Below are 22903 nucleotides of genomic sequence, written 5' to 3' on the forward strand. Positions count from 1 at the left end.
GGTTTGGAGTTTTCCAGGGTGGGATTTGCAATACCTGGTTAAGAGCAGCTTCAGCGTTAGCCCCCGGAGAGGGGGAGCGGCAGGCAGGGGGAGAGGAGACCTCGCTGTTGGTACCCTCCTCCCCTGACTCCTCTGTCACAGGGGAGAGGAGTGTGTGGCAGCGGCCGGCTGTCATCTGACCACACATACACGCCGCAAAGAAATGAAACGCACACATCAAAAGAAGCAGGTGAAAGAAAAAAGGAGGGGGAGCCAAAAAAGAAAACAACCAGATCAAAGGGGAGAGGAGACAGAGAGGGAAAAATGAGGAGGGAGAAGAAGAAGAAAAAGCATAAAAATTAATGGGGAAGTGCAGGTTAGCCAGATTGAAGTGGCAACACATACTGCTTGATTAATTACATAGTGAGTAATCAAATAACACAGAAAGGAGACCCATTAGCTCACATTAATGACACTGATATGCCTCACTGAAATTCTTCTGCCGTAACACAACATTAAAGAGCATTGCAGAGGTAAAAGTCTTTGCTGTGTGAGCAAATGGACAAACATTAGATTCCACTGGCAGTGAAGTAGTTGCTTGGATTCTTTACAGGATACATCAGGATAAAGGAATGGCCCTCACCAGGAAGCTGAGAAATCACACACACACAATGTACACAGACAGTGATTGCTCACATCACACATGAACCCATACATGCTGTAGAGTTAGTACACACATATACAACAGGAAAAGGTTAAAGTAGTCCTACAGACAGTAAGAATAAGGTCTCTGACAGAAAAATCCAGCAGTATCAAAGCTCAGACTCGAACAAAGCATGGCTAGCATCTCTGTTAGCATGAGATAGCTAACAGAGACAGGGACTGGTGAATACAGCAGCAGCTGTCCTAGAAGTAGCACTGTTGTCAGTGTGCTTGCATGCTTCAGCAGAGGCAGAGCTGAAATGCGAGCCAAACCCTACTGGGCTGCTTTTTGGCAATGCGATGCAGACCTTAGTCTACTGACTCAGGACCTTCGGAGGACTGTTTCGCGGGCTTTATGATGCAATGCAAGGCAACTAAGAGCATTAGCACACCAGTATGTGTGGGAAACTGTTTGGTTTTACATTGTGAGGTTCGCTTGGTAAAACCACTGCTGTAACAATGACAACGTGCAATTTTAAAAATATCAGTAATCCATGCGTGACAGTTACCATACACGGAAAATGACAACGTTTAAACATACACACAAAAACACACACACACACACACACACACACACACACACACACACACACACACACACACACACACACACACACACACGCAGTAATATCCTGTTTCCTGGCCTGCTGAGACGAAACACACCACAAACAACAGTAGTACACCGGGAAGGCTCAGAAACCTGATTCAGAAACAGACTGAAAGGAAGTGGGGTGGTTACTAGTGCTAACTGTATGAAAAATAAATGATTAAGATGAGGGCGACAGACAGGCTCAGGCTAACATTAAGTGACAAACAAGGTACCAGTGACACACCAGAGGAACCTAAATAACATACAGAATTAATAAAAAAAAAAAAAAACCTATTCAAAACCTTTTACAGTACTACTTCTTTGCTGTAGTGGGACAAAAACTTCCCACACACGGCCGGATTTATAAAGAACTATTTTCACCTACAAGAAGAAGGAGTCAGCAACAGATGGCAATGCCCTCACAGGGCCCTGAGCTCAACATCAGTGACTCCAGGATTACACGAAGAAAGAGCCTAAATCCACAGAGCAGGTGTGGAAACATCTTCATAAGGGAAGAACCCACCTGGGTGCAAGTGTACCAGCAAGAAGTGGTGCTGTTTTAAAAGGCAAGGTTTTACACCCGCCCCAACGACCTTTGAACTTGAACTTTGAATTAAAACATAATTGGTGACTAAAAATATTCATGCCACTAGTTTAAAACATGTTGCGTAGCACTGTATCCTTATCCAGCTGTTACGTAGGCCTGAACAGCTGCACGTGAGGGAGGGCCTGCTGTTCAGCTACTTCTGTGTGGCTCATTATTATCTTGTAAATGAACTGCACAGTCATAACTGTTACCGTGACCTTAATAGTGGAGAAGAAAAGGTTTGCAGATCTAAAAAATCTAATCTTAAGTGATATTATCAGACATGCATTAATGTGGTATAAGTCAAGGGTAACTAACCTAACTGGAGTTTTGTTAAATGAAGCACATAGAAACCTTAAAGGCCCCACTGGGATCCTTGGAGTCACTTTGGCAGTCAGTGGTATGTGCAGAAAGGGAGAGATGCTACAACTTATGCACACATGCACACACATCCTTGTAATGTCTACAGGTCTATGACTGTATATCCCCCCCAAAAACCAGAGGTTTTCCCACTCACCATGACTACAGAGGGGTGTGCTGGAAGCTGCTTGGCGTCAGCTGTGGTGGTGTCTGTCACAGCGCTGGGAAGCTCCTCGTCACTCAGTTCATCCATGCCGTCTGAAAAGCCCTCCACCTCGCTGACCGTCAGCAGCATAGTGGCGTGTTTGGCCTTCACCGTCAGCATCTTGCACTTGGAGTGGAGCGAGGCGATCTGCTCCTGGTAGCCACGGATCTTCTGGGCTAACTCCTGTCAAAACATTCCAAGCAAACAGAAAACACCACCCCCAGGATCAGGAGAGTGTGGCTGAGTCCACACCACAAGATCAATAGTTCCTGTTTAAATAGGATCCTGTGAAAGTGGGTGGCTGAGTTGGATCAGCCTTGAATGTGGTGCCGGTCTGAGAGGAGTAAGCGGAGCAGACGCATTCTCTTTGGCTGTCTTTGGTGTAAGTGTAGAAGGAGAATAGCACCGCCTCACTCTCCTTTTTTCCTCTCTGTCTTTCTCACTCTCTCTCTCCTCTGTATCTCTGAGCCAATCGGAGCAGCACAGAGGCGGGTGACTCAGATCAGCGCTGAAGCTAAGACAGGATGTTTGGTTGAAGCAGAGACCATAGCAGAAATACTTCAAAATCCCTCAGACACTCCCTCTGCTACACATACACAAATGGCAAGGAAAAACAGGAAGTGATCTCACCGAGCTGTACCCTCCCCCTCCCTTGCCTGCTACTGTCGTTCTCAGCCAATCCCTTGGGCAGATTACTTCTAACAAAAGGGAGCTGAAGGAGAGAGGGAGGGCGTCTGGAGGAAGAGTGACAGAAACGGTGTCAAATTACAAGTACGCTAATGTGCCAGCGGGCCAGCCCATCTCTGCCTTCCTCCTCCACCCCTCTTTTCACCCTCTGTCCCACAGATGGTCATTGCACTGATAATCAGGTCATGTGACTAAAGGGGACAGTGGAGTTGCAACTCTCTGCTGAGCTTAGAGATCTAACTTAGACATAAAAGTGCTGGCATGCCAGGCTGCTCTGCTGCGACAAAAGTGATTACAGGGTTGAGAAAATATCTGCAAATATCTGCAACACCTGGGTTAATATTTTCCAGGCAGTCAAACATTGGAGTAAGATATAAATCTGCCTGAACCGTGCAGCAGAAATTAAAACGTAATAAAAGAAAAAAATGTTGCCTGTGGGGAGACACGATGTTTCTCTGCAGGTCTTTGCATCTGCACTCCCCCTTCACAATCTCCTTCTCGGCATGGGAGATCTAACATACTCAGCAAAGTGAAACTGCAGCAGAGGCTCAAATCGCTCAGGTGAAAACCATCTAACTCTGGCATCTGTCTATGCAGATTATATTTACATGCACCATCAGATAAAACTAGGAATGTGCGTGAGTTGGGCTTGTAAAAGCACCACACAACATTTTCTCTGGATTGCTGTTTGGGAAAATGCATGCTTTGATCATGTTAAAAGGGAGATTAAATCAGATGTTTTTAAACTGGGATTTAGGGGGAATGATGGAAAGGGGTATTAATTGACCATTTATTTTTAACCAGGGTCCCTTGATGGCTGACAGCAAGGAGGTTTTGGGTTTGAATGTGCAGATTGACTTGCATCTAACTCCCACAGTCCAAAAACATGCATGTTAGGATTGGTCTAAATTGACTGTAGGTGTTTATGTGAGCATTGTCGACTGCCTGGCCTGTCTGTTTGGTTTAGCTGAGGGAATTGCCTGGGTGGAGCGTACAGAAGGAAGCACATGTGCATGCTGCGAATTCCCTGGACTACACACCTCTGTGCCATTCTCAAACAGGTGTAATAAGACAGACAAGCATTTGTACTGAAGAGCTGGAAGATTAAAGAACAATTCATGTCCAACCTAACCACTTTGACATTTGTGTTCTCACACTAGATTTACTCAACAATTTCAGGGCTCTATAGAAGCAGCTTTTGCTTATACTGAATGATGCAATGAAATGATAGAATTATAGTTTGAGTCATTTTAGTCAGGCTTTCCTAAGGCTAATTTAAGATATATGATACATTCACTGGTGCCACAACTTCTGCTTTTTGCCTCTGTGCATTGAAACATAGGACAGGAAACATAATGACTCAAGTTCTCTGTTTCTTTCACTTAACTCTTTGATGTTAAAAATACTGACCTCAATAGAAATGTCTGAATGTCTGAGGCATCAACTAATTTTTTAAGAGTCACACTCAATTTGGTTTACGGCAGAAGACTAAAATGTTGTTCTAGGAGCAAATCTTGTAGGGAGGGCCAGTGAAACCACTGTACAGAAGTTTAACCACACAATCCCTGAGAAATATATAAATATTAAAAAGCCAAAATTTCTATTCTACTTTACATTTTCCAAAGCCATTCGGATGGGAATCTTTGCAGGGCCAATTCTGGCCTTATTTTTGACAACCTTGGATAAGACAATCATAAAGCTGCATTTTATTGATAATGTTGATGATTTGGGGGTTACATGTTTATCACCTACACACTGCTGTTCTAATAAACCGAACAGATAAATGACAGAAAGTAAGGAGACCTTCATACCTCGTGGTGGTGTATCTGAGCCTGAAGTTCCTGTATATTATTAGTGGAAACGGGCCGGTCCTGAATGATCCGATGAGCTTCTTCAATTAATCTCTGGAGGTTCTTCACTTCCTGTTCATACTGCTCATACTGCACCACGGCCTCCTGTCAGGGCGTTAAGGTAAAATGAGATGAATGAAACTGTATTTACTATATAGATCCCTGAAGGAAATTATATTTTCCCTTCCCAATCTTCGCAGGAAGTCAAGTTCTAAACTTTTACGTTGACTCTCATATCCATACGCAGTAACTGGTACTGAGCATGCTCATTATATTGTTGGTAAGCTCTTATTAGACAGAATAATCTGTATTTTTCATTTGCTGATATTGAAATAATGCAGGTGTGTGAGAGCTAAATTACCACGATTAGAATATTGTGATTACAAAGATAGATGTGAATGTAAATGGTAAATGGACTGGTTCTCATATAGCATTTTTCTACTCTATCTGTGCACTCAAATCACTTTATACAACTTGCCTCATTCACACATGCACTTTTTTCTATGTTTTTTCTAGTTATGTGCTTTCTATCTATCTAGCAACTTGGGGTTAGTATCTTTCTCATGGATATTTGGACTGGATCAGCCAGGGACTGAAGAACCAACCTTCCGATTAGTAGATGACCGAATCAGAAGGTCTGTGTATCAAAATGTTTTAGACAGCCTGTCACAAATTTGACCTTGAGCCAGAACAATGTGCCCACATGGGAGATGAACTGTTTCAGTTCTTGTTAAACATGATGTATTTGGTTCAAATGGATTGACTGATTTATTGGCTGACAGTCACTTGCTTCGTCCTCAGGGCTAATCTTCACTACAGTTGGCCTCTGATGGGGGCTTAAAGAAAACACAGACATTCCTGAGAAGGCTTGTTGAAACACTACAGAGCCCAGGTTTCAGAGCATCCACTCTTCAAAGCAATAACTCTTCTCATCAGCTGAAATTTCAGTGCTACTTTTAAGCGATAAAATACTAACAAAAACTGAAAAAATATATAATTTTGATAGTAGGGTTCTTATCACAAAGGCTGATAATGTAGTGTTTCTTGTCTCTGTCACTATGACTTTATATCTAACAGCTCATCAACAGCCTTCATAATACTCGGGCTGCCTTTTACCTGCAGGATGTTGCACTGCTGGATTGTGGTGTGTTGCACTTGGCTGGCTTCTTGCTGCAGAGTCTGAGCTGTGCGGCAGATAGGCAGACTGGCCACTACCTCCTCTGGCAGCCGGAGGGCGCTCTGACACTGCTGAACAGCAGCTACTTGCTGCTTAAAGCCCTCCATTTCCACCAGCAGACGCTTATTGAAAAGCAAAGAGGTTGATAATAAGACGGGAGATAGAAATGCTAGATGTATATCAATGGACGCTAATTTAAATGACATCTGCAGACTGACTGGACACAAGCTGTTTGCCAGTATTATGTTTGTGTTTACCTGTCTCTGTGTCAACTGCTCTCTGAGACTGAGCTTGTTAAGTTCAGGGGAAGCAAGTGTGGCCTGTATCTGATCTACAGCAGCATGGAGGCTCTTGACCTCCGCTTCCAGACGCAACATGTCCTGAGGAGAGATACAGACATAACAAATCAAGGGAAAGTATATGTGGGCAAAGATACAAGATAGAATGTAGCTTCTGTACACAGCAGTAATCAAACCCACATGAAAACAGATTTTTAAAAGTATCAAAGCTCCTTTGTGGATATCTAATGCTGCAAATGTTTTTTTTTCCCTCAGTGCAGTTTGAATGATGAAGATAGTGGTGCCTCTCGCTTTAAAATGTATTCATTTGCAAATTCTAACTGACCTTAATGTGCATCATTGGAAAGAAACTAAATTACAAGTCGCTACAAATTAAACTCGTGCTCTGCAATCTAGACCCAGAAAAAAAATCTAACTCACAAGAGGAGTTGTAAACAGATTTCCAATGCACAGTGTTATTAGCAACAATCAGCAACAGACTGTCGTCTGGGAAGCAGCTGCATGGCAATCAGATTAGCGTAACAGATTACTGCTGCACACGCTAAATGAAACAGTGCCTTCCATTATGATGGAGTAATCTGTCGTGAATGACCATAAGGGGGCACTGTTGAGTTGTGGCTAAATTATAATTGACTCAATTTGAAAGGATGTGCACATGCTCTTATGCAACAGAGTGTGTGGAATTATAAAATGGGAATAGCCACAGTTTTTTTGGCAGCAATGGAGATGATGTGATCACGGGAAGACTGAGGCAGGGGGGTACTGCATAACTCCTGTAATGCTTTCTTAAAAGTGTCATGTACCTTAGCTGCATCCTGCAGACTCTGGAGGCGAGTCTTGGCAGTTTGCTGCAGCTCTTCTGTGCGTCTGCTGAGGTGTTTCACCCGCTGGCTCCACCCCTCTGTCTGCAACACATCCGCCAGCTGCACCTCCCTCTCCCCCATGGCCTCCAAGTCACCATGGAGACCTCGACACTCACGCAGTAAGGCCTGCCACCAAATGAACGCAAATTATAAGTCAAGGAGAGGAGTCTTCTCGGGTGTGCAGTTATACTAATTAAGGCCGGTCGACATAGTGTAGAGCATGACGTTTCACCGGAATTTTAAAAACTCGGTGCATCTAATTAGCTTCAACTTTGTGGGGTATCCACAGCTCCAGGATTAATATTTTGGAGGAAGAATAAACATGGATTTTAATAGAACCCATTCATCTTACACAACAGCAGCTTTAGGAAAACTTATAGCTATTCACAATCCCTGCTGGCAGCGCCATTAAAGCTCACCTGGTGTGCTCGAATTTGCTCCTGCAGCTGGGACGCAGAGCTCCAAATGATATTACCGGTGACCAGAGCCTCAGCTTTCTTTGTCCAGCTCAAAATGAATGCCTTCATGCCCTGATATTCCTCCACCTGTCTTTCTGCCTGCTCAACAGAAGACCACAAAGTCAGAGCAAATAATACAAAAACTACATTTAATATAATAATATTTAAGAGAATTATATGAAACAAATCATTTGGATGGCACACTGAACTGACTGCCCCCCCCCACACCTTCTTCAGTCTGTTGGCTCTATCCTGGACCTGCTGCGAGGTGTGGTGCTGCACCTCTGTCAGTTTGGCTACAGCATCACCCAGCTGCTTACACAGGAGAGGGTTCTGCTCCCCAAACTCCTGCACAGCCACTCCCAACTCTGCCAGAGAGCAACCGCAGGATTCACACTCCTCAGAAAGAGCCTGAAGAAGGGAGGAGAGGAGGGGGTGAAAAAAAACGGAGGAGAAAGGAGGTGTAAGGAGGGCAGAGATTAAAGAAAGGGAGTTCATGAGCGAGGTAAAACTAGATTTAGAGTTTATTTTGAACACAGTCAGGATACATTTCAAGTAACACTCTCATCCTAAAAGCAGTAACTACTTAATTGTGACCCACAGCTTTAAAAGCGTATGAATGACAAGTTGTGGTTTTATAGCTTTCCTGGTGAGGAACAGTGATTAATTACTAAACCAGAGGCATGTGGGATGTGCTCAAACTGCTCCTTTAAATGAATTTTAACTCCAAAGTTTTTTTTCTACAAATGAGTGAGGGAAGAAACATGCTGGGGAGACAAGAAGAAGAACAGGAGGCAAGGGGCTCAAACTCCCATCTGGAATACTCCTCTCAAAAGTGGGTCACTGTTGAAGCCAGAACTCAATTCACTCATTAACCTCAACATCTGCAAAATGAATAGCCGATTTAACAGGGGTTAATTGCTTGCTAATTAGTCAATCTGTCTGTTTGATTACTTTGGTGTCTTCTTTGGCCTCCTCCAGGTCGGCACCCTTGTCTTCCAATTTTAGAGCAATGGTCTTCAGCTTTGCCTCGATGTCCTGCAGTCGGGAGCTGAAGTCCTCTTTCACATCTCTGGTCTGCTGCACCTCCCTTTCCCTTGCCTGCACCTGAAGTGGATATCAGAAACACACACAATGTTTGTTTAACATCCCTTTTTGGCTTTTTGTTAGTGGCAGAGAAGTTACAGATAGAATATGTGTGAAGAAAGAGTTGCAGACAACATCCAACACAGAACTTTTGTGATTGTGTAATAGAGCCTTAACAATTAGACCACATAATACCTTAGAAATACACAGTTAAAAAAACATAGGTCAAATACTAACATAAACCTCTTGACAAGACTAAATGAATGTTAAACAAATCAGTGTCATATTTCATTGATAATATTCATACATGCATCATTATTAGAGTCAAATAATACAATAAGTAAAATGAGCTTACCTGATCCTCAGCAGATCCGAGAGCCAGCGCCACCTCAGCTAGCTGCATGCTGAGTTCAGAGGGCAGGCCAGCTTGGAGGTCCTGGTACTTTGATTGCTGCAGCTCTGTCATCCGCTCCACACTCTGACGTCTGCTGATCACCTCACCGTGTGCCGTCTACAAGGCAAAGTGTATGACATGAATGTAACATACGAGAAGCTGCACTTGATGAAATATACATGGTTATAATCAAGCTGAATGATCAACAATTAATCAAAAATTAAACTCCCGTTATAGCTTGGTCTTGTTTAACTTAACTAACTCATTTAAGTGTATAAATCTTTGTCAGGGAGTTAAACTAACTTCATGGAGACAAAGCAGTGATCCACCAATAGCAACATTTCATTATTGGTGATTTCACTTTAGAAATTGTTTGGGTGTTTTTTTAAATTTGTAATTATTACATGAATGACTACAAATCCCTTTTTATCATTTTTCCATTAATCTATCTATTTTTCACCACTTATCTGGCTCTTGGTCACAAGGTAGCAGACTAAGCTCTTCCAGCTCCCCCGCAGGACACCAAGGCATCCTCAAGCCAGCCGAGAGGAATAACCTTTCTAACTTGTCATGGGTCTGCCTCAGGGACGTGCAGAGGGGGGGGCTAGAGGGGCTTGAGCACCCGCCCCTTTCCTGATGAGTGCCCAAAGTGCCCTTTTGTTGAGGCAACTTTTAAATTTTTTTTATTTATTTATTTATTTATTTTATGTGTGTGTGCGTGCGGAGTCCTGTCTGTGCCCCTCAACAATAATATTTAACTATTAATCATAGTTTTGCTAAATAAAAGGATCTGGCTTGCATCAGTCACATGATCACATTTAACCAATGATCGCCCTCGACGGCAGAACGCGCTGGTTACGAGCCGGGAACGAGCTCACAAAGAGCACGCGCATTTGTTGCGGTCCGGAGCTGTAGGAGAAACACAAGTTAACTCAGAGACACAGACTGATGCGACAAACCCAGTAAGTAGGTGTACAGCGCACACTGTAGTGTGTAGCACACAGGAGTATTAGCTTATTACATACACGTTGGTAAGCTGTCTTGTTGCAACTGACGAACTGAAACAAACGAGCGTGCTGTGTGTGCAACAGCGTGACAAACATTACCTGTCCTTTTATTAACTGCACAAGTAGTGCTGGTCATAGCTGCTGGCTACCTGTGTAAGGCTGTCATGGGTCTGTAGCTCTGTCACCGTTTTAGGGAACATATTTAGTTTTAAAGTAAGTTTCTGGGCATTTCCTGCCTTTCTGGAGGGATTATATTTCACTAAAAAACGATCTAATATGCATGTCCACATAATAATTATTATAATTATAATATATTAAAAAACACACGCTGTATTTTAAAGAACATACATTAAGAAGCAGATTATATTAGATTTATATTTTAAATAAGACAAAAGTTGGATTTTACAGCAGTAAAATGATTGTATCTCTACAGTTTAAAAATGTAATAAGCTTTGCCCTGCACAGAGTGGATAGTGAAACAAATGGAATCATCATAAATACATTATTTCATATTTATTACTTCCCCCTCCTCATTGCTTTATTATTGTAGCTCTAGTAATAAATAATAATGTAAGGATGCCCATAGTATATACAGTATTCTGAAGAAGGTCTAAAATGTCACTGTGTGTGCATGTGTGTGTTTTATTTAGCTGGATTTAAAAAAATATTACTCATGATATAACATTGTGCAGACATGGCTGGTAAGGACATGAGGAGGAAACAGTAGGAGCTGTATGAGGCTACTAAAGGCAGGGCTATAACATTTTGCTGTCATCATTTTATTATAGATTAAGTGCAAGAGTTGTTAGGTGTGGATAATTAGATTATAGTTTATTGCAATAGCAAGTTGTGCCTTGTTCTCAGATAGACAGCAAGTGGAGAGTGATATATGAAATGATGGGAAGGAAGGAAGAAGAGAAGCAAAGAGTGATTCACAGGCAGAGCCGAGTTTATGTCACAGTTTTTCGTTGCCTTATGGTTCCAAGCGCTGTCACCAATCTTTGCATTTTGTTATTATCTCATGAAACTTGTTTAATCAGCTACCATCTCTCCTGTGGACTTTTTAATGTCTACAGTCTCAGATCAACACAGCCCTGCCCTTCCCATATTAGATTCTTGATGAATGTGTGTTGTTGTTATTCAGCATGGTTCAATGTGCCCCTTTTTAACTTTGAGCACCCGCCCCTTTAAACCTCTCTGCACGTCCCTGATAGAGACAGGTTTTAAAGACTAGAAATGAAAACATGTGAGTCCTGTCTTTAAATAAAAATATATAATTCCCTATATTCCTATCTATTCTTGACATTGAAGCTTTACTCTTCTTGATATTGTGACAAAATACTCTTGGGTTAACCACGAGCTTTCTAAAAACTTGCATATAACAATTGTGCACCATTCATTCCTCATCTTTGCTGCCCATCATTACAACTTTGCTAATGATGGGCAGCAGGTTAGTGTCATGATGTCACCTCAGACATAGTTAAAAGCCCTGTTAACGTAGCTGCTTCTCGCCGGGTGCGGTGGCGCATGCCTGTAATCCAAGCTACCGGGAGGCTGAGGTTGGAGGATCGTTTGAGCTCATGAGCTCTGAGCTGCAGCAGGCTATGTCGATTAACACAAAATAATTATCCTCATTCAAAAGTCATGTAAGAACCTCATTGGCTTACGGAATGTTGATGTTATTTAAAAAATTCATACAAAAACATGACCTCATTCTAGAATGTCATGTGACAACCTCATTGGCTTATGGAATTGTGATGTCACAGGCTTCTGAATCCATAAATAGGGGTGAGGAGGTACAACTTTCAGTCCGTTATTTGCAGCACTTATGTTAGCAGCATTCAAACGTTCACCAGTAAAGCATTTTCAAACATCTGGATACTTTTCGTACTCACGGTATACAGACTCCAACATGTCTCAGAAAGAGCAAGAAAGACAAGAAGCTGACCCCAGCTCTATTCCATGGTATGAGTCCCTAGACCCTTACATCAGCTCTCTTCCTTGGGATGAACAGGTGGAATTAGAGGAAAAGCGATTGGAAGAAATGGAGAAGGAAAATCTCATGAACAGAGAAAAGATTAAGATCCTGACAGAAGAAAATGAGAGAAAGAGCGCTGAATTAGAAAAATTATCCTACCAGCTTCAGGAAAGGGAAGGTATTATTGAGGAGAAACAATGGGCTCTCCAAGATAAGAAGAATCACGAGCTCCAAGAAAAGCTTGATGAAGCTCTAGAAAAAATTCAAGATCTGCTCCAAAATGAGAAAAAAGAGAGCATAAAACAGGAAAACATGGTCAAGAAGAATCAGGAGCTCCAAGAGAAGCTTGACGAAGCTCTGGAAAAACTGAAGGAAATCCACCAAGAAGAGAAGCAACAGTCCACACAGCAGAGAGACCTGCAGAGCAAACTCCAAGCCATGGAGGAAAAATACAAAGCGCTGCAGGTGAAACATGACAAAACTCTGCACAAAAGTCAACAGTTGCTTCAAGACAAGAAGCAAATGGAAATGAAACAGAAGGAAATGGACTCCAAGCTTGACGAGATGGAGGAAAAACACAGATCGCTCCAAATCAAGCTTGAGAAAACAGTGCACAGAAATAAAGAGTTCATTCAAGAGAGAGAGCAACAAGAAATGCTGGAGAAAGAAACAGACTCCCAGCTTGAAGTCTTGGAGGAAAAACTGAAAATGCTGCAACTAACTCTTGAGGAAACACTGCTCAAAAATAAAGAGCTGCTTCAAGAAAAAGACCAACAGAAAATACATCAGGAAGAAATGGATTGCAAGCTGAGGAACATCGAGAAACAAAATGAAGGCTTGCAAGTGATGCTTGATGAAGCTCTGGAGAGAAATAAAGAGTTTCTGCACGAGAAAGACCAACAGAAAATAAAAAAGGAAGAAATGGATTGCAAGCTGAGGCACATCAAGAAACAGAATGAAGGCTTGCAAGTGATGCTTGATGAAGCTCTGGAGAGAAATAAAGAGTTTCTTCACAAGATAGACCAACAGAAAATAAAAAAGGAAGAAATGGATTGCAAGCTGAGGAACATTGAGAAGCAAAATGAAGGCTTGCGAGTAATGCTTGATGAAGCTCTGGAGAGAAATAAGGAGAACCTCCAAGAAAAGAAACAAGAGCCCGTAGAGCAGAGAGACCTGCAGAGCAAACTCCAAGCCATGGAGGAAAAATACAAAGCGCTGCAGGTGAAACATGACAAAACTCTGCACAAAAGTCAACAGTTGCTTCAAGACAAGAAGAAACTGGAAATGAAACAGAAAGAAATGGACTCCAAGCTTGACGAGATGGAGGAAAAACACCGATCGCTCCAAATCAGGCTTGATAAAAAAGTGCACGGAAATAAAGAGCTTCTTCAAGAAAAAGACCAACAGAAAATACAACAGGAAGAAGAAAAACTTCATCTCCAGAGGAAAAATCAAGCACTCCAAGAATTGTATAACGAAACAAAGTACAAATCAACTGTACTGGAAGAAGAAAAGAAAAAGCTGGAAAAACAATGCTCAGCGATGCAGAGTAGCATCAATGAGATGCTGAGAAAAAATACCGAACTTGAGGAACTTTCTAAGACCTTGAAGTACAAAAACACTGAAATCCAGGTGCAAAAGCAAGAACAACAGAAAACACATAAAGACCTGCAGTGTAGACTTCAAGAAATCCAGAAGAGAAACCAGCAGCTGGAAGACATGCACACAGATGTGCACAAGGCAAAGCGAATAGAGGAGGCAACAGTTAAAGAACTGAAAGACAAGCTTAAAGAAAAACAAGAACAATTAGAAGACATGGTGAAAAGATGCAACAAACTTGAGAAAGAAAACGCAGAAACAATCGATGAGCTGAAAACCCTCATCATTGAGAAAAAAGTGCTGGTGGAAGAGTATCTGAAAAAGAAGAAAAAACGCTTCCACTGGTTCTGGAGGAGGGGCACTGCTGCTTCTCACCTGATGTAACCTCGTCTTCCTCCACCTCTATTCCATCTTCATTTCCCCCCTTCCCCTCCCTCCTTTTTCTTTTTTCACCCTCACCCCCCGACCAGTCCCGGCAGTTGACTGCCCCCTCCTGAGCCTGGTTCTGCCATAGGTTTCTCCTTTAGGTGTCTTTCACTTTAAAAGGAGTTTTTCCTATCCACTGTCGCCTGCTGCTTGCTCAGAGGGGATTGTTGGGGTTTTCTCTCATCTCTCTCTTTCATTCTTTCTATCCTTTCCCCCCCTTCTGCCTTTTCCTTTACCCAATAAACACAATTGCCCACATTTTACATTTGTTTGAAAAATGTCTTCATTCAACAATAATTCATCTTAGGTATAAAAACAAGAAATAGGTAATAGCTGCATGTGTGTTTGTGTGTGTGCATAATATACATACTTGTTTCCCAGAAAGATTTAATACTAGATGGATAGAGACCAGGGACGTGCAGAGGGGGGGGCTAGAGGGGCTTGAGCACCCGCCCCTTTCCTGATGAGTGCCCAAAGTGCCCTTTTGTTGAGGCAACTTTTAAATTTTTTTTATTTATTTATTTATTTATTTTATGTGTGTGTGCGTGCGGAGTCCTGTCTGTGCCCCTCAACAATAATATTTAACTATTAATCATAGTTTTGCTAAATAAAAGGATCTGGCTTGCATCAGTCACATGATCACATTTAACCAATGATCGCCCTCGACGGCAGAACGCGCTGGTTACGAGCCGGGAACGAGCTCACAAAGAGCACGCGCATTTGTTGCGGTCCGGAGCTGTAGGAGAAACACAAGTTAACTCAGAGACACAGACTGATGCGACAAACCCAGTAAGTAGGTGTACAGCGCACACTGTAGTGTGTAGCACACAGGAGTATTAGCTTATTACATACACGTTGGTAAGCTGTCTTGTTGCAACTGACGAACTGAAACAAACGAGCGTGCTGTGTGTGCAACAGCGTGACAAACATTACCTGTCCTTTTATTAACTGCACAAGTAGTGCTGGTCATAGCTGCTGGCTACCTGTGTAAGGCTGTCATGGGTCTGTAGCTCTGTCACCGTTTTAGGGAACATATTTAGTTTTAAAGTAAGTTTCTGGGCATTTCCTGCCTTTCTGGAGGGATTATATTTCACTAAAAAACGATCTAATATGCATGTCCACATAATAATTATTATAATTATAATATATTAAAAAACACACGCTGTATTTTAAAGAACATACATTAAGAAGCAGATTATATTAGATTTATATTTTAAATAAGACAAAAGTTGGATTTTACAGCAGTAAAATGATTGTATCTCTACAGTTTAAAAATGTAATAAGCTTTGCCCTGCACAGAGTGGATAGTGAAACAAATGGAATCATCATAAATACATTATTTCATATTTATTACTTCCCCCTCCTCATTGCTTTATTATTGTAGCTCTAGTAATAAATAATAATGTAAGGATGCCCATAGTATATACAGTATTCTGAAGAAGGTCTAAAATGTCACTGTGTGTGCATGTGTGTGTTTTATTTAGCTGGATTTAAAAAAATATTACTCATGATATAACATTGTGCAGACATGGCTGGTAAGGACATGAGGAGGAAACAGTAGGAGCTGTATGAGGCTACTAAAGGCAGGGCTATAACATTTTGCTGTCATCATTTTATTATAGATTAAGTGCAAGAGTTGTTAGGTGTGGATAATTAGATTATAGTTTATTGCAATAGCAAGTTGTGCCTTGTTCTCAGATAGACAGCAAGTGGAGAGTGATATATGAAATGATGGGAAGGAAGGAAGAAGAGAAGCAAAGAGTGATTCACAGGCAGAGCCGAGTTTATGTCACAGTTTTTCGTTGCCTTATGGTTCCAAGCGCTGTCACCAATCTTTGCATTTTGTTATTATCTCATGAAACTTGTTTAATCAGCTACCATCTCTCCTGTGGACTTTTTAATGTCTACAGTCTCAGATCAACACAGCCCTGCCCTTCCCATATTAGATTCTTGATGAATGTGTGTTGTTGTTATTCAGCATGGTTCAATGTGCCCCTTTTTAACTTTGAGCACCCGCCCCTTTAAACCTCTCTGCACGTCCCTGGTCTGCCTTGAGGCCTCCTTCTAGTAGGATATGCCCAGGAGGAATCCTATTCAGATGTCTGAACCACCTCAACAGGCTCCTTTCAATTGGGAGAGTAGTGACTCTACTGTGAGCCCCTTCCAAATGACCACTGTTCTTACTTTAAGGAAGAGCCCAGAGACCCTTCAGAGGACATTCATTTTTACCACTTCCATGTACTATCTCATTGTTTTGATGACTACTAACAGCTTGCTGCCACAGGTGAGGGTAGGAACATAGATAAACAAGTAAATCCATAGCTTTACTCTCACACATTCAAACATAATCACATCTGTTAATTATGTTAATACATTGTATTTGTGTCTAAACAAGAAAAAAAACACCACTGAAGTCAGACTATGTTTGCTTTATGTGTGAGACTAGTAAGTCCTTTACCTCTAGCTCTTGCAGCAGTGAATCCAGGTCTGCAGTGGGACTCAGCAATAAACCTCGGGTGTCCTGGATCCAGCCTTTGACTAAGCCTAGCTCTTTCTCAACCTCCTCTCTCTCCCTCAATTCCTGATGCACCTGATGCCTGCTAGCCCGCACCTGCAACACAAGGCTGACAAGACAAGGAAGAAAAAGATCAAAATAAACAAACACATTTCGGTCTGAATGGGATATTTATTACATTTACTATAAACAAATTTAAGTGGTAAAAAGCAGAAACTCTTTTTAAAAATGAAGATAAACTGAAAAGTAGCCCCATTATCCTTGTACTAGGAGGCTGTAAAACAACTTAAATATCCACCTACCTAAGTTGAACAATTATAGCAATAATCATTATGAGTATAAAGTGGCTGTCAGCAGCCCCAGCAGCAGTCATCTCACCTGTCATACTGCGCCTGCATGCTCTGGATCTCCTGTGAGCACGGCGTCTCCTTGTGTCCGTTCTCAGTGCTTTTCTCCATCACTTCCACCTTGTCATCCTCTCCCCTAAGACTGCAACTTTGTTGCCCCAGCAGAGCCAGTATGGACTGCTCCCTCTCCACTTCCAGACTGAAGGAGTCATGGTACTCCAGGAGACTCTGAAGCGCCGCCCTGGTGGCTGCTTTCTCAACCGTGCTGTCTGGGACACGACCGTGGAGGTCTATGGACACCGATCGTACCTTCTCCATCTGAGGGACAGATGTTTATTTACAGAATTATTCTCCACATTCAGCTTCATGTAGAGCTTGTGGGTTTAATAAAGGGGCTGGGAGACATAATTACTAACATTTTTGTCTGTTTTCACTTGTGATTGCTGCCAGTCTACTTTATGTGGGACAAGACGTGATAGTCAAAGGAATCAGTGGACAAAGAGGATGACATCATGCCCAGTTGAACAAAGGGGCCACAGAAAAACAGTGGACAGCAGGAATGTGCCACATATGAGGAAGTGACAGTTACTTACAATATGACTTCATTTCCTTTTTTAGGAAGAGTGTCTTGTGGGTATTTATGGGAAACAGAGAGCGTTCAAACACAAATTAGGTCAAAAGGCGGGAAAACACTCCATGACACAGTGTTTTGGCAGAAGGAAACAACTGGCCTAAAGCCTGGAGTTACATCACTGCACACCAACTGGTGTTCAGCGGTTACTGTGTTTGACCCAAATTTGCAGACGCATTTTTGCAGAAGGTTAGTAAGTAAAGTCATATTTTATTTACAAAGCACCTTTATAAATAAAACAAAACACTAAAACATCAAAACAAAAAGTGAAAAAGTGGGTGGACCACAGCATTCTTAAAATAAACAGGGACTTAACTGGACGCCAGTGAAGGGTTGATTATAGAGACCACACAGGGACAGACTGAAGACTTGTGACGTACTCGGGTCTGACTTTTGCTTCAGCCATAGCTAATGCTTGTCTTACCTGAACCTTTATCCAAACCTAAAATGTCCCATATTCTCTGCAAGTTTCCGGACCGTCAGAGTGGGACTCTGGTGATTCAACATAAAAGCCACACAATAACAGAAATAACCTAACTGATCAAGCTGAGGCAGATCAGCCTCTTCTGTGTTCGGCAAAGTATGAGTGTTTTTATCAATGGAGTCTGGTGCCTTTGACAGCAGAATAAAACAAGTCTTCTCTTAGCAAAGGCCATCACATATCACGTAAAGCAAAGAAGTAATAAAATAAACACAGCCCACTCTGAAAATAATATTTTTTATATGATCCAGTTAGTTTCCTTGCTACTCCTGTCTGCTTCACCAACCTGGCAAAGTACAAACTATCATCCACTAAAGCTAATAAATCGACCGTGCACAAGGTTCTGATACAGCCACACTTAAAAAGAGTCTGAGTTGCGTGCTTAACTAGGACTTTCACATTCACCTAAAAGAAACCGAGCAGTCAGAGAGTAGGATGTGTTGCATTTATTAGCTATATGTCTATAATCATTGATCATCCAGTTTTCAGTGGTTTATAAAACTAGAAGGTGGTCTAGTTGTGGAGAGTGCTAGAAAAATTACGGTGACAAGGAAATTTATACTTTTTACATCTTCAAGCTAATAAAAACACATTTTCATGATTTGGGACCTTAAAGTAAACCTTTTCCCTAAAGGTTTACTTCAGCGATTTACAGTGTGGGGACCTGCTCTTTATTCCCCAGAAAGCAGGCCAATACGTGAGGACCACCACACCAATAACATGCACAAAAACCCACGGGTAAACTGTCTCTTACTTTCTCATTGAAGTTCCTCCACTCTCTAGTAGTGTCCTCCAGTGCCCTCTCCTGGGCTCGGGCCACACTGCGGAGATGGGTCCACCGTTGCCATAGCGACGACACAACGTGACTGGTGATAGCTTTGCTGGATTCAGAGATTAATTGCTCCAGCTCTGCTGCTCTTTCTTTCAAAGCATTCAGAGGCATTTCCAGCAGGTCAACATGCGCCACCAGTGACTAGAACCAAAAGGTTATAAGAGATACGACACAAAGCTGTTTAATAAATATGTTCTCCTCAAACATATCATGCAAAACTAAAAGATACAACCCCTGGGAAAGGCTAGATCATTTCTGTAATTTCTAATACAGAATCTCTTTTTCTCTGACACAGTGACCCACCTTGTATCTTTGACACTTGTCTTCTGCTTGGTGGGCGCTTACAGCTTTAGCTGTAGTGAACATGGCCATCCTGCCCTCTGAATCATTCATTTGCTCAACCACGGTCTCTTTCTCACGTTGGAAGGAGCTCCACAGAGCTGCACATCTAAGAAACATTCAGATTGAACATCAATGATGGGTGACATAATAAAGAAACTATGCACAACATCATTTTAGGTATATGGAATAAATATAAACTGTATATGTATACTTGATATAGCACACACCTCTCCAACACTTCTCTGTAAGTATCCACTTGCTGTTTGACTTCGGTGCTTCTTAGCTGCATTGTGTTTACTTTTTCTCTGAGCCCACTCATCACTCCTGCCTCCAGAAAATCCACCAGCAAGGGATCTAAAGTCCCGAACTCCTGTAAACCAGTTTTGAAGTTTTTTTCCTTAGCTAAAATTTCTTCCAGATCCTGTGCACAGTCTGCTTGGTTTTCGAGCTCCACCCCTGTGGTGGCCCTCTGAAGCAAAGCCGCAGCGGAGTCTAGCCATTTCTGCATGGACTGCAGAGATAAGTGGTGCCTCTGGACCAAGGAAAGCGCTTGATCCACAGCCAGCTAGAATATGCAAAAGGTGATTTAATTAACTTCTTTTTCTGGCCTCCCACAAGATTTTATCTATGTAAATGAGTTGATAGAGAAGGGCACAGTTTAAACATTAAACCACATTTTTGCTGTTAATGTGTAAAAATGTCCTGTTTTTAAACTTACCAGTAGTCTTGTTTTTATAGAAGAAGATGCTAAGGATATATTTGAAATGTTTTAACCTCCCCAAGTTGATTAATATTAACAGTGAGGGAGGACATGACACTGAAAGTAACATTTAGAACTTTAAACCATGAATGATGGCTCAGGAATACTGTGGACAATAACTGAGGCAGTCATTTCCAAATGTATATCAATTACATTTAGTGCAACGTCACAATACTATCAGAAAATAGCTATAAGGTGAATTAAAGCAATCAACAAACATAATTACATACTTGTTTTGCACAAATTCCTTGTTGGACTTCATCTCCCAGCCTTCCCAGCTCCTGCAGTTTCTCTTCTACATGGGAAGGAACGGTTGCTTTCCTGCTTTTGTACTTTTGCTTTTCTCGTGCACCCAAGACATCAACGACCCTCAGTCTACTTTTCACTTCTTCCTCCTTGATTTTCAGTTTCCGCACTTCCTCGTGTATCCTCTCAATTTTGACCTCTGAAAAGGTCAAAGGATCCTTCGTTTTGTCTTTAACCGTCCTCAACCACTCGAACACTTTCTCAACAGCTCTTGTGAAGTCTTCATTTTTTGCGACTGTCGTTTCGCTTTCTTCAACGAAACGCTTAGCGTCACATCGTAAAGACTGCAGCGACTGGAGCTGCAGACTAGTTTCCTGAAAGGCAGCAGCATCAGTCGTAAGACAAAGGTTTTGCATCTGTTGGTTGCATTCTTCAGCCTGAGAGTTCACTCCATCCAGATTTTCCAGCAGTAAATAAAGACTTGAGATTTTATCTATGGCACTTACTTCTTTGTCTGATTTCAATTTCACCAGCTCCTCTTTAGCAGACTGTAACTCTGAGTCTAACTTGGAAAAAACTACTTTGTGTTTAGATAGTATTTCCAAGCAATCATGTAAGTGTTTGATCTTCTGATCAATTCTCCTTTTCAGTGTGTTGTGGAGACTCACAAGCTGCTGTGTCTCCTCAGCTCTGTAGTGCTGACCTTTACTGAGGAAACCCTCATTTTTCCCGTGCAGTTCTCTAACAGCAGGGCTAATATGGACTAAACTTTCATTTATATTGCTGTATTCATTAACTAAACTAACAACTTCCTCCTCTTCAATACTGATAGTCTGCTTCTCCAGATTGTCAAACTGCTCCTGAAGCTCCTCCAGTGCATTACGAGTAATATCAAAGAAAGTGCAGAACTCTTTCCGTTCTAGGATAATCTGTTGGACCCTGTCTTTCTTCTCTTTGGCTAGAGCTAGGATGGCATTGTACTGCTGTGGCAGGGCATTGAGCCGCTCATCCAGGTAGCAATGGTCGATCTCATTCAGAGTAGGGAGGATCTCCTGACCTATTCTTTGGACAATAAGAAGGAGGTTCTCATACTCGGAAGCTTGTTCTAGGACATTTTGATAATTGGAAAGCTGTGACTGCAAATCCGAGCTATCATCAGCAGTGCTTAAATTGATTTCCGGAAATGTTATGTCATCTGCTTGTCTCAGCCACTGACAAGTCTTGTCTAGGTCAACCTGGAAGTACTTCCTGGAGGTCAAGGCTTTCTCTAAGGCTGCAAGACGCTGGGTAGTCCTCTGGAGAGCAGTTTCAAAAGCAGACTGTAGCTCCTCAAGTCTTGCCAGCGTTTCTGCTCTCTCTTTGTCAGTGGCATCTCTCTCCAGATCGCGGCCTTGTACCCAGAGAGATGCCAGCTCCCTCTGATAAGCTCGTAAGCTGCTCTGAACACCTCGACATCCAGCAACCTGCTTTGCCAGGTCCTCAGGAAGAAGTGCTATGTGGTCATCTATCAAGGCCTTCCTCTCCTGTTGCTGTATCCAAGATAATGCTCTCCCCAGGCCTTGAAGGAACTGTGTCCTCTCTGTGAAGGCCTGAGAGGAAGACAGAAACATCACAATTTATTTACAAATGGACTTTGGCAGGATAAGCAGAATTTATTTCTTGGACTACCTGGTTTTTCTTTGGGTCTTTTTTTTCTTTCACCAGACTAATAGCTCAGGATATAATTAGCCCCGTTAAGGCATAATTAAAATGTTATTTTCAATCTAAATCATAAGTCCAGCTGTTACCTTACTAAGGTACTTCCTCCTTTGGGCAACCCGAGCCCCGAGAGCCTCCACTTCAGTCTGGGCTTGTTCAACGAGCTCCTGCAGGCGTCTCTTTTCACTCAGTCCCAGCCTGGAAGCCACAGCTTGAGCTTCCTTCACTGCCTGACCGAGCAGCTGCTGACGGGCCTCCAGCTCTACACATACGCTCAGGTGGTCAAACAGGAAACTCTGGGCCAGATCGGGGGGTGGGCTGGTTTTCAGGGCAGAGGTGAGGGCAGGCCGCTGCTCCTCCACCCACTCTCTGGCATCTCTCAGCTGATTTTCCACTCGGGCAAGATCCTCTAGCATCTGCGCAGAGTCCTGGATCTTCTGCTGAATCAGCGATTCCAGCTGTGCCCAGCGCTGCTCCAGATGACCCACCTGATGAAATACAATATTTCCAGAAAATGTGTCAATATTACTTCGACTGTGTGATCACATTAGCATATTGCTGGACACATACAGTTATAGAAAAAAATAATGTCCTCACCTGTTGTTTGACCAGCTCCTTGTCTAGCAGGCTAAGTCGAGGCAGGATAGCTTGTCTCTGGTCCCTCAAGTCTTCCAGAGTTTCTCTTTGCTCCTCTAGGTCACTGGCGAGCTTCCTGAGTGCTTCTAGATGCTCACTTGTACTCTCTGTGTCAGCCCTAGTAACATATATACATGAGTTAAGGGACATCAGGGATATAGTAATAAAAA

At 42.3% G+C, this 22903-nt stretch overlaps 2 protein-coding genes across 3 annotated transcripts in view; one reads left to right on the plus strand and one right to left on the minus strand.

The window, feature by feature from the left end:
* syne1a (spectrin repeat containing, nuclear envelope 1a) overlaps positions 1–22903 on the minus strand; it is a 142346-nt gene that overhangs the window by 33817 nt on the left and 85626 nt on the right. For both annotated transcript variants that reach the window (XM_085247598.1, XM_085247597.1), the window contains exons 77-94: positions 22695–22851; positions 22187–22585; positions 20384–21988; positions 19621–19958; positions 19355–19499; positions 18974–19192; positions 17139–17425; positions 16704–16869; positions 9197–9352; positions 8710–8862; positions 7984–8166; positions 7717–7854; positions 7238–7423; positions 6393–6515; positions 6075–6257; positions 4920–5063; positions 2374–2604; positions 35–175 (exon numbers count right to left, since the gene is read on the minus strand). In XM_085247598.1, coding sequence (XP_085103724.1) covers positions 35–175; positions 2374–2604; positions 4920–5063; positions 6075–6257; positions 6393–6515; positions 7238–7423; positions 7717–7854; positions 7984–8166; positions 8710–8862; positions 9197–9352; positions 16704–16869; positions 17139–17425; positions 18974–19192; positions 19355–19499; positions 19621–19958; positions 20384–21988; positions 22187–22585; positions 22695–22851 — 4954 coding nt within the window. The remainder of the gene's footprint in view (positions 1–34; positions 176–2373; positions 2605–4919; positions 5064–6074; positions 6258–6392; positions 6516–7237; positions 7424–7716; positions 7855–7983; positions 8167–8709; positions 8863–9196; positions 9353–16703; positions 16870–17138; positions 17426–18973; positions 19193–19354; positions 19500–19620; positions 19959–20383; positions 21989–22186; positions 22586–22694; positions 22852–22903) is intronic.
* On the plus strand, positions 12022–14503 carry LOC146557860 (uncharacterized). The gene has a single exon (XM_085247599.1). It carries the CDS (start codon positions 12071–12073, stop codon positions 14201–14203), a length of 2133 nt encoding a protein of 710 aa, XP_085103725.1. The 5' UTR covers positions 12022–12070; the 3' UTR covers positions 14204–14503.

This window comes from Mchenga conophoros, linkage group LG15 (assembly GCF_057382185.1).
Source record: "Mchenga conophoros isolate Kocher_MC1m ecotype Shallow Benthic linkage group LG15, M_conophoros_male_GT1.1, whole genome shotgun sequence".
NCBI lineage: Eukaryota > Metazoa > Chordata > Actinopteri > Cichliformes > Cichlidae > Mchenga > Mchenga conophoros.